At 42.2% G+C, this 12,082-nt stretch overlaps 1 protein-coding gene across 3 annotated transcripts in view; it reads right to left on the bottom strand.

Annotated features, from left to right (window-relative positions):
- The window catches only part of LOC113013286 (pleckstrin homology domain-containing family G member 4B-like), a 39,444-nt gene that overhangs the window by 7,199 nt on the left and 20,163 nt on the right, over nt 1-12,082 (bottom strand). For all 3 annotated transcript variants that reach the window (XR_013904382.1, XM_080295645.1, XM_080295644.1), the window contains exons 2-17: nt 11,862-12,059; nt 9,497-11,729; nt 9,201-9,404; nt 8,123-8,243; nt 7,875-7,968; nt 7,540-7,626; nt 6,076-6,192; nt 5,888-5,986; nt 5,626-5,777; nt 5,068-5,206; nt 4,255-4,377; nt 3,965-4,162; nt 3,047-3,762; nt 2,228-2,674; nt 1,023-1,272; nt 816-905 (exon numbers count right to left, since the gene is read on the bottom strand). Coding sequence is in view for 2 of the 3 variants with exons in the window: in XM_080295645.1 (XP_080151771.1) it covers nt 816-905; nt 1,023-1,272; nt 2,228-2,674; nt 3,047-3,762; nt 3,965-4,162; nt 4,255-4,377; nt 5,068-5,206; nt 5,626-5,777; nt 5,888-5,986; nt 6,076-6,192; nt 7,540-7,626; nt 7,875-7,968; nt 8,123-8,243; nt 9,201-9,404; nt 9,497-11,330 (4,671 nt within the window). In the remaining variant the exon portion in view is untranslated. The remainder of the gene's footprint in view (nt 1-815; nt 906-1,022; nt 1,273-2,227; nt 2,675-3,046; nt 3,763-3,964; nt 4,163-4,254; nt 4,378-5,067; nt 5,207-5,625; nt 5,778-5,887; nt 5,987-6,075; nt 6,193-7,539; nt 7,627-7,874; nt 7,969-8,122; nt 8,244-9,200; nt 9,405-9,496; nt 11,730-11,861; nt 12,060-12,082) is intronic.

The raw sequence follows: 12,082 nt of genomic DNA, 5'->3' as shown, positions 1-12,082 counted from the left end.
TGCCAGTGTAGCAGAAATGATGAGGATGATGATGCAGCAGCAGCCGTTCTTCTCTGCGTGAGTAGCTTAATGTTGTTCGTGTGTAATTTACGTTGAGTAGGCTAACCACGTTATTACATTAATGCATGTAAGGTGAACTAGCAAACATCATCATAGCTACATGCGGCTGTCTTCTTGTTTGATGGCAGATACTCCCTTCACCCTGCCAAAAAGGCTAAAATGACCAAAGAAAAATTGGAAAACAGTTAAACATGAGAGGTTTTTGGACAAAGTTTGTGTTTTTTCCATTGATTAAGCACTGCTTCCAGCCAAGAGTGATACCATATATGCCACATAGCTGCAGAAAAGGCACACATTGTTATCTTTTTACAAAAAAACCCAGCTGAACATGAGAGGTTTTTGGACAAAGTTTGTGTTCTCCATTCTTTAAGCACCGGTTCGAGCACCGTTTAAGCACCGGCACCGTTTCAAAAGTACCGATTTGGCACCGGTATCGGATAAAACCTAAACGATACCCATCCCTAATCGTATCGATTTGAAAATCCTACAGTGCCTCATTCTTGATTTATCATGTTCACATAGTTGGGTCTCCACACCTCCCTTCCACCTGCCAGTAACGGGGTAAGTGGGTAACAACAATAGCCCATCAGCCCCTTCAGCTGAGGGGTAAAACGTTGTCTGTGGAATACTTTTAATCACTCAGCTCTTTTAGAGTTGTAAGTTAGAGTTATAATAAATACAGTAAATCTCCTTTACATCATTAAGTTAGAAAACTGCTTTAAAAGTTTTTCATTGACAGGAAGGCGTAAATTAACCTTGAAGATGTCATGGGGACGGTGCAGGATCAGGGCATCTGATTGAGGTTTGTTCTTGCTGTACAAAGCATATAGACCAAAACTCTCACTCTGTGGAAAAATACAGTTTAATGTAAAGTGAAAATTTTTTCTGAGAAGAAGTAAAAACATTATGTAGAATAAATATTGTATGAAAAAGTATAACGCAGTCACAGAGTTGTTACTCACGTGTCTGAGAAAGCAGCGGGCCATCATCGCAGGCTCCCTTGGACAGGCCTCCAGCTCTGGCAGGAAATAGTGGCTGTGGAAATCATAAAGCTTCTCCAGGTTGCCAAAGATGACCCCTCGCTTGCCCCTGAGGTCCTGGGGGATGTCTAGTCTGTCCATTAGGGGGAGGTAGTGGGTGAGGATGTAGCCTAAGGAGCGGACATACTCCCTCTCTGTGAACACCAACTCCTCCATGACACGCTGCAGCCTCCTGGTGACAGGAGGATATAATCATACAAAATATTCTAAACAAATGTTAACATGCTCAGGTAAAAAAAAAGTGCAGACATCTTCTGATAACTACAGTACTGTGTAAAAGTCTTTGACCGGCCCTTATTTTTTTTATATTTTCCTACAAATATAGGTAAAGGTGCAGCGGTTTATTGTAATGTGCAAACATAAATGGGAATACAGTATATAAGGCAAAATCTGTGTGTACAGTTCTGAGGTTGAAAGGTTGAAAGTGTTTTCTTTTTCGGATGTTGGCTGCCTTTTGTTTTATTCTCTGTCAAGATGACCTCACACTGCTTCAATAATGTTGAGTTATCATAATGAATGATTGTGTACCAGTGTGTTAGTTATTAAAAAAATACAACAAACTTCTTTGAAGAAAAATACAAAGAAATGAGAGGTGGTCCAAGACTTTTTCACAGTACTGTACATTCTCGTTGTTACGCTTATCATCAGCTATCTTTCCCATTTCAGATAGATACATTATTATTTTGCTTCCGTCACGTATATAGTAAGAAAAAAAAAGCCAGCATTTGTGAATTATGGAAACAACCCGCTGGGCACAGATAAATATTTACACCACGAACCTACATTTTTCCCCCAACTTCTTCTGCATTGGGTTAAATGTAAATTTATTGCAAACAAAGTTTCTCAGCACAGTATTTAAGATATTCGAAATTTCCAGTGAGGTAATAGCAGCACTGATAGTCTGTGCTCAGTAAGCCCGTTCCATCAATCCATGACACAAAGATGGAAAAAACAGAGGGAAAGTGAACAGACAGTACCTGTAGCTCTTCATTGCCAGCTTAGAGACAGAAAAGAGTGCATGAAAGACTCACATGAGCCACATAAGATGAGCCAAATTAAAGTTAATCATCAAATATTACTTATTCTCTATAGGCCATAATGATTTCACCCACACACAGAAGACTTACAGGGCGCGGCTGGCACTCCCATGTGGACTCTCTAAACAACAGGTCCCCTCATTCCTCCCAGTGGGCAGGCTGGAGTGTTTGCAGCATGAAGTCCCTTTACCCCCCACAGTCCCGTGGTCGCTCATGCAGGAGTCTTCTGAGCAGAAGCTCCCATGGCGGGAGATCTGAAACTTCTGAGCTTCTTGGAGGATTCGACAAGACGGCTGACCATGGTGGGAACAAGATGATGGGGTTCGAACTCGCTGCTCTGGAGGAGTAGATGATCCTGCTTTTGCCACTCGTGTGGTACATGAGTCCTGACTCGCTGACCTCACCCCAAAACCCCGTCCCCATGGAAACCATTGGCAGCCGACAGTGTGGGATTGAGACAGAGCGGCAGTGTCTCTCTCGCTCCTAGCTCTGCTTATTTGTCTCCTCTTCACCTCTCTTTCTGTTCTCCTTTCTGACCTGTATAAAAATGACACAGAGACACTGTTACTACTTCTGTAGCACAGCCATGCTACAGAAAACCAACTCAAAACTGCCTTTAAGGTTCTTAATCATCTTAAATGTTTATTCAGATCCATAAATCTTTATTTTTTATGCCAGCGGAGATCCAAAACACTTTTTGTATTTTTTGTTTAAATTTTGTATACCATGACATAATGCACAGGGCATCTACAATTACTATAATTGGATTATAATTATTATTACACAGAGAAATTCTCCCAAATATTACAAATATTATCTAACAGAAGAGTGTGAGACTTGCTTTGGAAATCAAAGTGAGTTAAATATTTAATAAGAGGGATGGATAGACAACCAAAGAAATTATTTTACCTATGAGGAGATTGTGGAGCGACCTTTGACCCCTGGTAAATTCCAGCCTCACTGTAATCCTCAGGTTTAACGATGATGTTACAGCAGGCTACAGCTGTTGAATTAGCGCAGTTGTTGCCCAGGATCGGTCTTCTCTTTCCTAAATCCACCGCTCCTGACATGATGCTTTCCCACTGCGGATGCCGAGGCCCAGGGGTTGATTGTACCACCAAATTATGGCTGCCGGGAGAAGCTGTCTGAACATTAGTGCTCACCACGTCAACAAAATGACCTTCACACCAGCTGCTAGAATCTGGTTGCTGGTGATAAACCTCATCCACATTGTGCATCCTCTCCTGAAGCTGTTGCCGGGCTTCCTGACTTCTCAGCCAGGCAAAGTTCCAGACACGCATCCCCCGGGAGCCCTGCAGGAAGCTGGCCTGTGCCTTTACCTCCTGGAATTTCTCCGGGCTGAACTGTTGGAACCTGTCATGGAAAGCCTGGAGGATGGAGCTGTCGGTGCATGAGGGGGAAACACCGGTCGTGGTTGGATGTGAGCCTTGCTCTGTATGGATGTCAAACTGACAAAGGGATGCAATGTTTGGACTAGAGTCTTGGTTTTGGAGCAGAGTGTCTCTTTGTTTAACCTGTGAGGCGCTTTCAAGGTCCTGCACTGCATGGATTCTGGACTGACACTGGTCCAGGTAATCAATGCATTCACTGGACAGTGCTGTAGCCTGTTTATAAAAGAAATGTCTATTTAAATAAAAGTAAATGAAAAAGACTTCTTACTACTTTTTAAAAAACGAGTAGTTCTAACCTAGAAAGTCAGATGTTAAAAAATGCAAAGTACAGGATAAAAAGTATGAAAGTTTGGGGTTCCCAAACAGGCAAAACATGCAGTATGAGAGCAACAAGCGACAAGTATCAAATACAAACCTGCTCACAAAAATCGCACACGTTGACCATGATCTGCAGCTCTCTGCCACACGCCTCTGCTCGGCATAGGAAGTCCTCCAGGCCTGACTTGAAGGTACAGACAAAATCCCTGAACGCCTCAGTCTCTGGGTAGGAGATCCGTCTCTGCTGAAGCCGCTCGGCCTCTGACACCAAAGACATGGCGTGGTGCCGTCGGTCCTGCAGGGGGACAGAAAGAGAGACTCAGAGAGCTGCACAAACAAACACAAATACAGGGAGAGTGGCAATCACAAATAAAATCTTAGACTGACATTAGCTTCAATTAGGAAACCAGTGAAGATGTTGAGGATCTGCTCCATTCTGTCTCCAGAGTCCTCCACTGACTCTGCCTCCAACAAATGGTGCTCTCCCTCCTCATTAAACCACTGCTGAATCTACATAGGGGTGGAGACACAAAAGTTATGTATTTGGTAATGTAGCATATAAGAAAACTGAATATGTGCAGACTCCAGTGTGTGCATATGCATATGCATATTCAGCTGCAACTAAACTGAATGTGCTGCTTTTCATTTCTCAGTTAAAAGCAGCACTGAGTTAATTAAAATGTTTTAGTGTCTAGTTTTTTTTTGTTGTTCATTCGCATTATAACACAAAGAGAGCAGGAATAAAATATAAACTGTTTGCATATTACCTGTTTATATAAATATATATATATGTATATATAATATGTATGCATATATACACATATATATATATACACACTGAGGTGTGTATATATATATATATATCAACTTAGAGCATAAATAAGTTACCATCAGTGCCTGATTTAAATTTGTAATGAAGTGATATTAAAAGCCACAAACTAGAGGAAATCTTGCACAAGCCCTCGTTTTTTCTTTTTAACACTATATTCTATATGATCAATTACAGCTAAATTATACTTTCAATTTATTTACACACAAAAATCCTGAAATTCTACACTTCAATACAGCCACCTAATTCCTTGCTGAATCAGTGGCCTTTTGTGATGTCAGGATCACAGGACCTACACCAACTTTAGTCTAAAAATACCTTTTCAAATAAGAAACCTTTAACCTTAGTAAACAGAACATCAGTCAACGTACCTGTGTGAAGTGCCCCTCCATCTCTCTGAGTTGGAGCAGGTACTCCAGGTGCTCCAGCGACACGTTGGACCGCTGCACGAGGACGTGAGCCTGCTCCTCAACGTGGTTGTACAGACCTGTCACTGAGTCCACTGCATCACTGTATTGAGGAAAACGTAACATCAAAGGCTTCACAAAGAAGTTGATAAAAGTAGTGAATGTCATTTTAAACATTTCAGTGTACTCCAGCACCCCCACTGAAGATGAGACCACACTTTTAATGTAACTTACCTGAAAAGATAAAGGCCAGCACCTACTCAAAGTGTAGGAAAACACTTACTTATAAATGAATCAGTGTGTCTGGCCTCATGTTCTTTCCTGTACCTGTTGTTTCATATTCAATAAACTACGGCAAATGTGATGTTAAGATGACACTTTGCTATTCTAACAATGTTTAATTGCCAGTTATAGAAAGATACTGACACTTGTTGTTTCACAGCAAAACCTGAATCAGACTGTAGGACAACAGCTGGGATTTTCTACACTTGCAAACATAGCATTAGGATGATTCGTGGTTACCTAAAGTCCTCACAGTGGGGGTATTTGAGGTCGCTCTGCTTCCTTAGCCTAGCCAGGATAGCTCCACCCTCTCTCTGCAGGCTGACCAATCGGCTGTCCTCCAGAACATCCCTCATCAGAGTCCTCTGGTCTATCATGCACTGCTGCACACCCTGTTACATAAAGACCAAACAAAGAAGTAGTTACTGAGGAGAAGGTAACCTCAATTTCCAAGGTCCAAATAACAAAATGAAAAACCAGTCAAAGGCAAGTGTTCAAGTACCTGTACAGTATCTGTCCTGCGGGGCTCCTCGAGCTTGCTGATGGCTCTCAGGAGCAGGCTGGAGGCCACATGCAGATCGTAGACAAATGGGAAGAGTTTCTGCAGAACAAAAGATGTGGCTAAGCAGTGAAAAGGCAGACAGGCATGGACAAATGGAAACAGTTAATATCATAATGTGACGGCCTCACCTGATGTAGCTCCTTCCAGTCAACGTTACCACGAGACAGTGTCCCATCCAGGTGTGAACTCAGCTGACTCACCTCCACCAGCTTCAGCAACGATTTAACTGATGTCACTATATCAGTCTGTCAAATTACCAGGAACATATTTAAGTCATTACTCAGTATTTAACCACAGGAGATTGTTCACTTATCACCTTTAGCAGACACATTGTAGATCTTTATGTAATCTGGTTTATTAAATCCTTCAAATTCTACATTTTTTGCTTTCATTTTAACTAATTAGTGCACGGACAAAACTGGAACTTTGGACCTCTCGGTGTGTTTGCTGGTATTTGATTTAGATGATTGTCCTTATAAGATCAACAGCAGATCGTTTTGATCTATTTAGTTTTGTAATTAGTTCATCTTATACACCGTTGAAAACAAAACATCTGATAAAGAAAACTTATCTTTGATTAAAGACCTGTTCTTTCCTTCAACAGCTGATAGTCATGCAATATGACATATTTTACTCTCTTAACAAAATATTTAGCTGTTGCTAGTTAGAATTAGAATTAGAATTAGAATTCAACTTTATTGTCATTGCACATGCACAGGTACAGGGCAACGAAATGCAGTTTGCATCCATCCAGAAGTGCTTAGTGATATAGATATATTACAATATATATTAGCAATAATATAGATATGTAAGTATATTACAGAAATGGGTCTATTATGGTATGTTATAATGTACACGGTATGAAGTATGTTGTGAATATTCTATAACTATAAGTATGTACAGGCTGTAGTGAGTACAAGCTATGTACAGGATATGGACAGGATATAAATATGAAAAACTATACAGAATATGAAATAAATAACTTTACAGGAATCTGAGATATACAGCTATACAGAAATGGGAACTATGCAAGTTGTAAACAGTTGTAGGGTTAAAAATTATCGTATGTACAGAATGATTGTTTACACAGGGCTATACAGTAGTGCAGTTAAGGTAAGTGAGGGTGTGGATAATTTCTACAGAGGCTATATAAAGTGCTAGTGGTTGTGAGTGGTGGTTCACTCCATGTTATTATTGTGTGTTTGAGGGTACAGTTGTCCATTGTGTGTGTGTATGTTCAGTCCATGAGTTAACGTGGGTCAGATGTCAGGAGGCAGAGTTCAGTTGCAAACACATATAGGAGATTAGATTTCATTCACAAAAGAAAGAAATTGTCTTCTGGGGAACAGGACTGTAAATGCAAAGAGTCTCAAGATGTAAGATATTTGCATGGCTAGACACACATGCTTTTGCACTCTTAGAAATAATGCATAATATATACATATATGGCATGTAATACATACACACAGATGTTCAGTGAGCTGAATTAGCGTTTGTGCTGAGCTGATTCTGCCCCCTGGGCCTAATGTTTAACTCCCCTGCTTTACGAGGGCTTTCTTTTAAAAATGGATGTAAAGAGTGAAAAAGCTGACCTGTATCCCTGGACACCTTTCTGGTCTGAAGTTGTTCTCTTTGTCCACCAGCATAACCAAACTGCTCACTGCTTGAGGGCGCTGCTCCTGCAAGGATTTAACACTCCACTGAGCTAATCATGACAAATAAATCAACAGATGTATACTGAAAACTAATGTCATCTCTTGCTCTCTTGCAAACAAGCAGGGTGCTGATGCATTTTAGGACTTGATCTTTCACCCAGTATTTATGATCTGCAAACAGGAGCACTCAGCCAGAGATTAACACATAAAACATCAATTACCTGTGATCAGCTGTAGCAAGCTGTAATAAGGAAAGTTTGTTTGCTTCATACCTGAAGAGTCATCAAAGCTTTATAGAGGTGCGGCTGAGGATTAGTTTTCCTCGCATCGAACACTAGTGTCATCCCACTGTCTCTGATTTCTGTCCTACAAAAACAAACATTCCAACTAGCACACAGTATTTCCACAAATAAAACAGAGACAACCACATAAATGAGAAAACTCCTGCTTACCAGCAGGTCTGTGAATGCAGAGAGGGTCTATTTTAAGTGTTTGGTTGAATGATTTATTCATTTCTTACCTGGTAATAGAGTGGAAGTAGAGCAGCATCTGGAAGATCTCCTGGCTTGTTACAGCTGTTCGCCATCCCGGGTGGTCACCATACAGTTCAACTACTGCCCTGCCCGTCCTGTCTCTGCCGCCTGGAGGGGTAAGAGAAAGGAGAGATGAGGATAAAAATAAAAATAAAATATGTTGCATACGCAGGAGGGTTTTCACAAACGAGCTGATATATTTTCAAAAGTTTAAAAGTGAGAAAAACTTTGCAAAATAATACTGCAGCTGACAAAATAGTGAGGACCAAAGTCTAGAATAATAATAATCAAAAAAGAGAGAAGCAAACAGATGGTTCAATGTTTTCTAGGTACAATGCATAGTAGTGAAGGCTTCTATTAGGAGTAATGGGTTACGCAGCAGTGTTCATATTTAAGATTTCATCATTGCATAATGACCTCTAACTACAGGTCAGTAGAGTCGCCTGCTTCACATTTACATGAGGAGTCCAACAACACATTGCAGCAACCAAAGACAAACAAACTAGACCCGAGCAAGGTCATTCACATTTTCCTGTAGAATTCACTTGGTTGAATTCTGAAACCACACTGTTAGATGCCTCCAAGTTAAACACAACACTTTATAAGTGAATTTCACAGCAAATGTTGCAAAGCAAATGTTTTCTATGAGCGCAAAAACAATAAAATATTTATTTTCATAAATAAATAAAATCACAGATACAGACTCTCACACTGAAATAATGTCATATATTAGATAGCAGATGAGATTTTTATATTGATGCTTTTACACTGCAGCTCTGAACCTTTCTAGACTTTATCCAACAGAGGTGCAGTCAGGTCATTAAGCAGTCTGATGTGTAACTGCACCCAACAGTCTAGTAAAGCCACAGCTAGCTACTGGACTTCTGGTGTGCCGCATACTGCATGCTGTACTCAGAGAGCATACTTGCATAAGGCCAGTGGAGTATTTTTTACAGTGGTATTTGTGAGAAAGAGCAACAATGTTCCAAGATGATTCTTCAATCAGTGCACATGGATATTAATGGATAGCTTTTTATTTTATTTATTGTATATCAAATTGATTACCTGTAAGTGATGCTACTCCCAGATAGAGGGGGTGGGCTCCGGGGTCTGGAGATCCTAGAGGTAAGTGGTCAGGTCTAGGACGAACAGAGGGAGGCCGGGAGGTCTTCTGTGTCCCTGCCACTAGAGGTGTATCTGTTTGTGATGGTTTCTGTGTTTGCTGGCTGTTTCTACTAGTTATGGAAGCGCTGCCAGGCTGATCACCATCTGAACAAAGTTTGAAAACAAAATAAAATGAACCTAACAACACCAAAATGACCGCAAAGACAACTACAGAGAAGAATGACTTAAGTATGTACCTAGAACAGCCATGTTCCTCCTGTTGATCTTTGGTGAAACTAATCTGAAGGCGGTGCTGTTTTTACATTTAACCACATGCAGCTGGGGAATCTCTGCACAGGAGTTGCTATTTTCTTTCCTCCTGACATTTTTACCATCGACGATAACCAGTTCACACTTCTCTGAGGTGTCCACAACAGCAGTGGAGAGGGATGAACACCTTTTATTCGATGTGCATACTTGTGTGTTTTGTGATGCTGTGAAAGGGCTCCCCGCAGAACTTGTTCTGTTTGGCAGCTGCTCGCAGGGTTTGAGGGTCACGTGCTTCCCAGAAATTTCATTCGAACTAAATAGTAATCCGTGGTGTTTGGTGGAGACACGTGACTGTCCATTTGAGCTCGACTGAGCTTTAGCGTTAGTCATCTGTGTTTCTACTGTTGAATTTGTTCCATTCACATTGTGTGTACTGCCATAGGCAGAGTTTACATCCAGTGGTTCCCTAAATGGCACTGTGGTCCTATCATATGTCTGCTCTGGTAGCTCACCAAAGTGACAAGCATTTATTCCCCTGTAATCCATACAGGGGGTGATGTTTATATCTCCTGGTTTCCAATACGGAGCTGTGTCATATTCTCCCGACTCCTTACAAACAGCTTGAGGACGGTGGTTTTGCATCCCAGAGTCACCATACATTCTTTGAAAATTAAAACACAGATCCCTTGTTTCATTCTCAAGTGGCCCCTGTCTGTTTTTACACAGTGAGAAATCACCATCCTCCTCCACCACAGCTAATGCAGCTCCTTTCTCTTTCTCCTTTCCAAATGTGACGGGATTTTGCAGCGCAGCCTGGTAGGAGTCCCTGTATCGACACCTCAGCTCCTGAGCCCTGGAAACCTTTCCGCCCTGTTTTCTTCTCATGCATGGAGTACAGGGTTTCTCTGAGAAATGCACAGTCCGGATACACTCAGAGGGATCAGTGAAGTCAGAGTGAGGGTGGTGAGGCTGGGAAGGACTGAAAGTGGATGGAGGTCCTTTTTCTGCAGACTCGTTGGGTCTAAGATGACTTTGCGTTTGAGGTTTTGCAGGTAGCTGCACTGGTGCTTGCCACTGTGTGGGAGGTGGCATCCGTGTTGCCGTCTGCCCTTGTGTTTGCCTGTGTGAATCCTGTGGCTGGATTTGTGCAGGTCTCTGCAGATATCTCTGCATTTGTCCCTGAATTTGTGCATGTGGTTGGATTTGTGCCTCTGATTTTTGTTTTTCTTCTTTAATTGACTGAGCTCTACCGAAAAGCATAGTGGCTTGAAGGATATCAATATATTCCCCTTCTGCACCAACAATGGGTGCTGGCTCACCTCTACTGGTATCTTGAAGGTTTCTATCTTTACCTTTATCTTGCGCTGTGATTTCAGCACCCTTATCTTGACCTTTGCATACAATTAGATCAGTATTCGTAGGGGTCCACGTATCTGAAACAGTGCTTGGTCTTGTGCTTGTACCTTTCCCAGTAAAGCGGCTATCCCACGTGTTAGGGGACACCCAACCTAAAGGCTTAGGCTCTGATTCAGTCTCTGTAACTCTGATCAGCCTTGACGAAGAAGCAGCACTAACATCAACCAAGCAAAGCGACACAGCAATACCGTGCTTTGCTGGACATATTCTGGTCTCCACGGAGAAGGGAGAGGGATGTGAAGAAGATGTTAAAACTGAATTTTGAATGGTTAGAGGAAGCAGTTTGAGTGCAGATTCCTTTGAAGGAATAAGTGGTAAAGATTGATTAGATGAAGAATTAGGAAGAGGTGAAAGGAGAGGAAGCGGAGATGGCAAAGCAGGATATGAGCGAGGAGCAGAGGCCATACTACTCCTAGCACTGTGTGGCCTGTCGGCAAATTCAGGCACGGCCACCCGTTCCCATGGTAACCTCACCACGCCCTGCTCTGTGGCAAGCAGGCATCGGCTGAGAGGCGTTCCCTGGCGGCCGTTGTTGAGCTCATCTAACCAGTCGAGGCTGAATATGCAAGGATAGGAAGTTTCAGGAATTGGGGTTTCCTCTACTAATTCCTCCAATAAGTCCTCGTCTTCCAGGAGGCTGCAAACCACGATGCGAGCTGATTGGTCACAGAATGGTGCCACCTGGAGATAAAAATCACCCGGCTGAAGTAGCACTGGGTCGATGGGAGCAAGATGGACGACAACTTGGTCACATAAGCACAGAGGCCAGCCCTCATAGACGAAAAGAACACCAGAGTATGGAGCCTAAAGGGGACAGGACATGGGCAACAGAAAGAAGTGTACTCAGTATTCTGCTCTATATTAACAAAAGTGCTGAATGTACATAAAAGTCTCTTTAGCTTAGCATCCCACTGGGGTTTACAAACAATGACTTACACATGCAGCCTGCTGCACGGTGTCTAAGATGTGCTTGGCTGGGACCAGAAAGTCCAGCAAGCACCGAAGGGCGTCTCCCTGATAATGATTGTCGATGACTTGGAAGAGCTGGCTGAGAAGCGTGGGGGCGGTGGCCTCAAAGGGCGGGAACAGCACAGACAGAAGGTTTTGGATGGATCCCTCGAGAGAATCAAAGTTCTGGAAACATAAGAGAGAGCAGA

This window comes from Astatotilapia calliptera, chromosome 20, assembly GCF_964374335.1.
Source record: "Astatotilapia calliptera chromosome 20, fAstCal68.1, whole genome shotgun sequence".
NCBI classification, from domain to species: Eukaryota; Metazoa; Chordata; class Actinopteri; order Cichliformes; family Cichlidae; genus Astatotilapia; species Astatotilapia calliptera.
The sequence above is the reverse complement of the archived record's forward strand: the minus strand, read 5'-3'. Positions and strand labels throughout refer to the sequence as shown.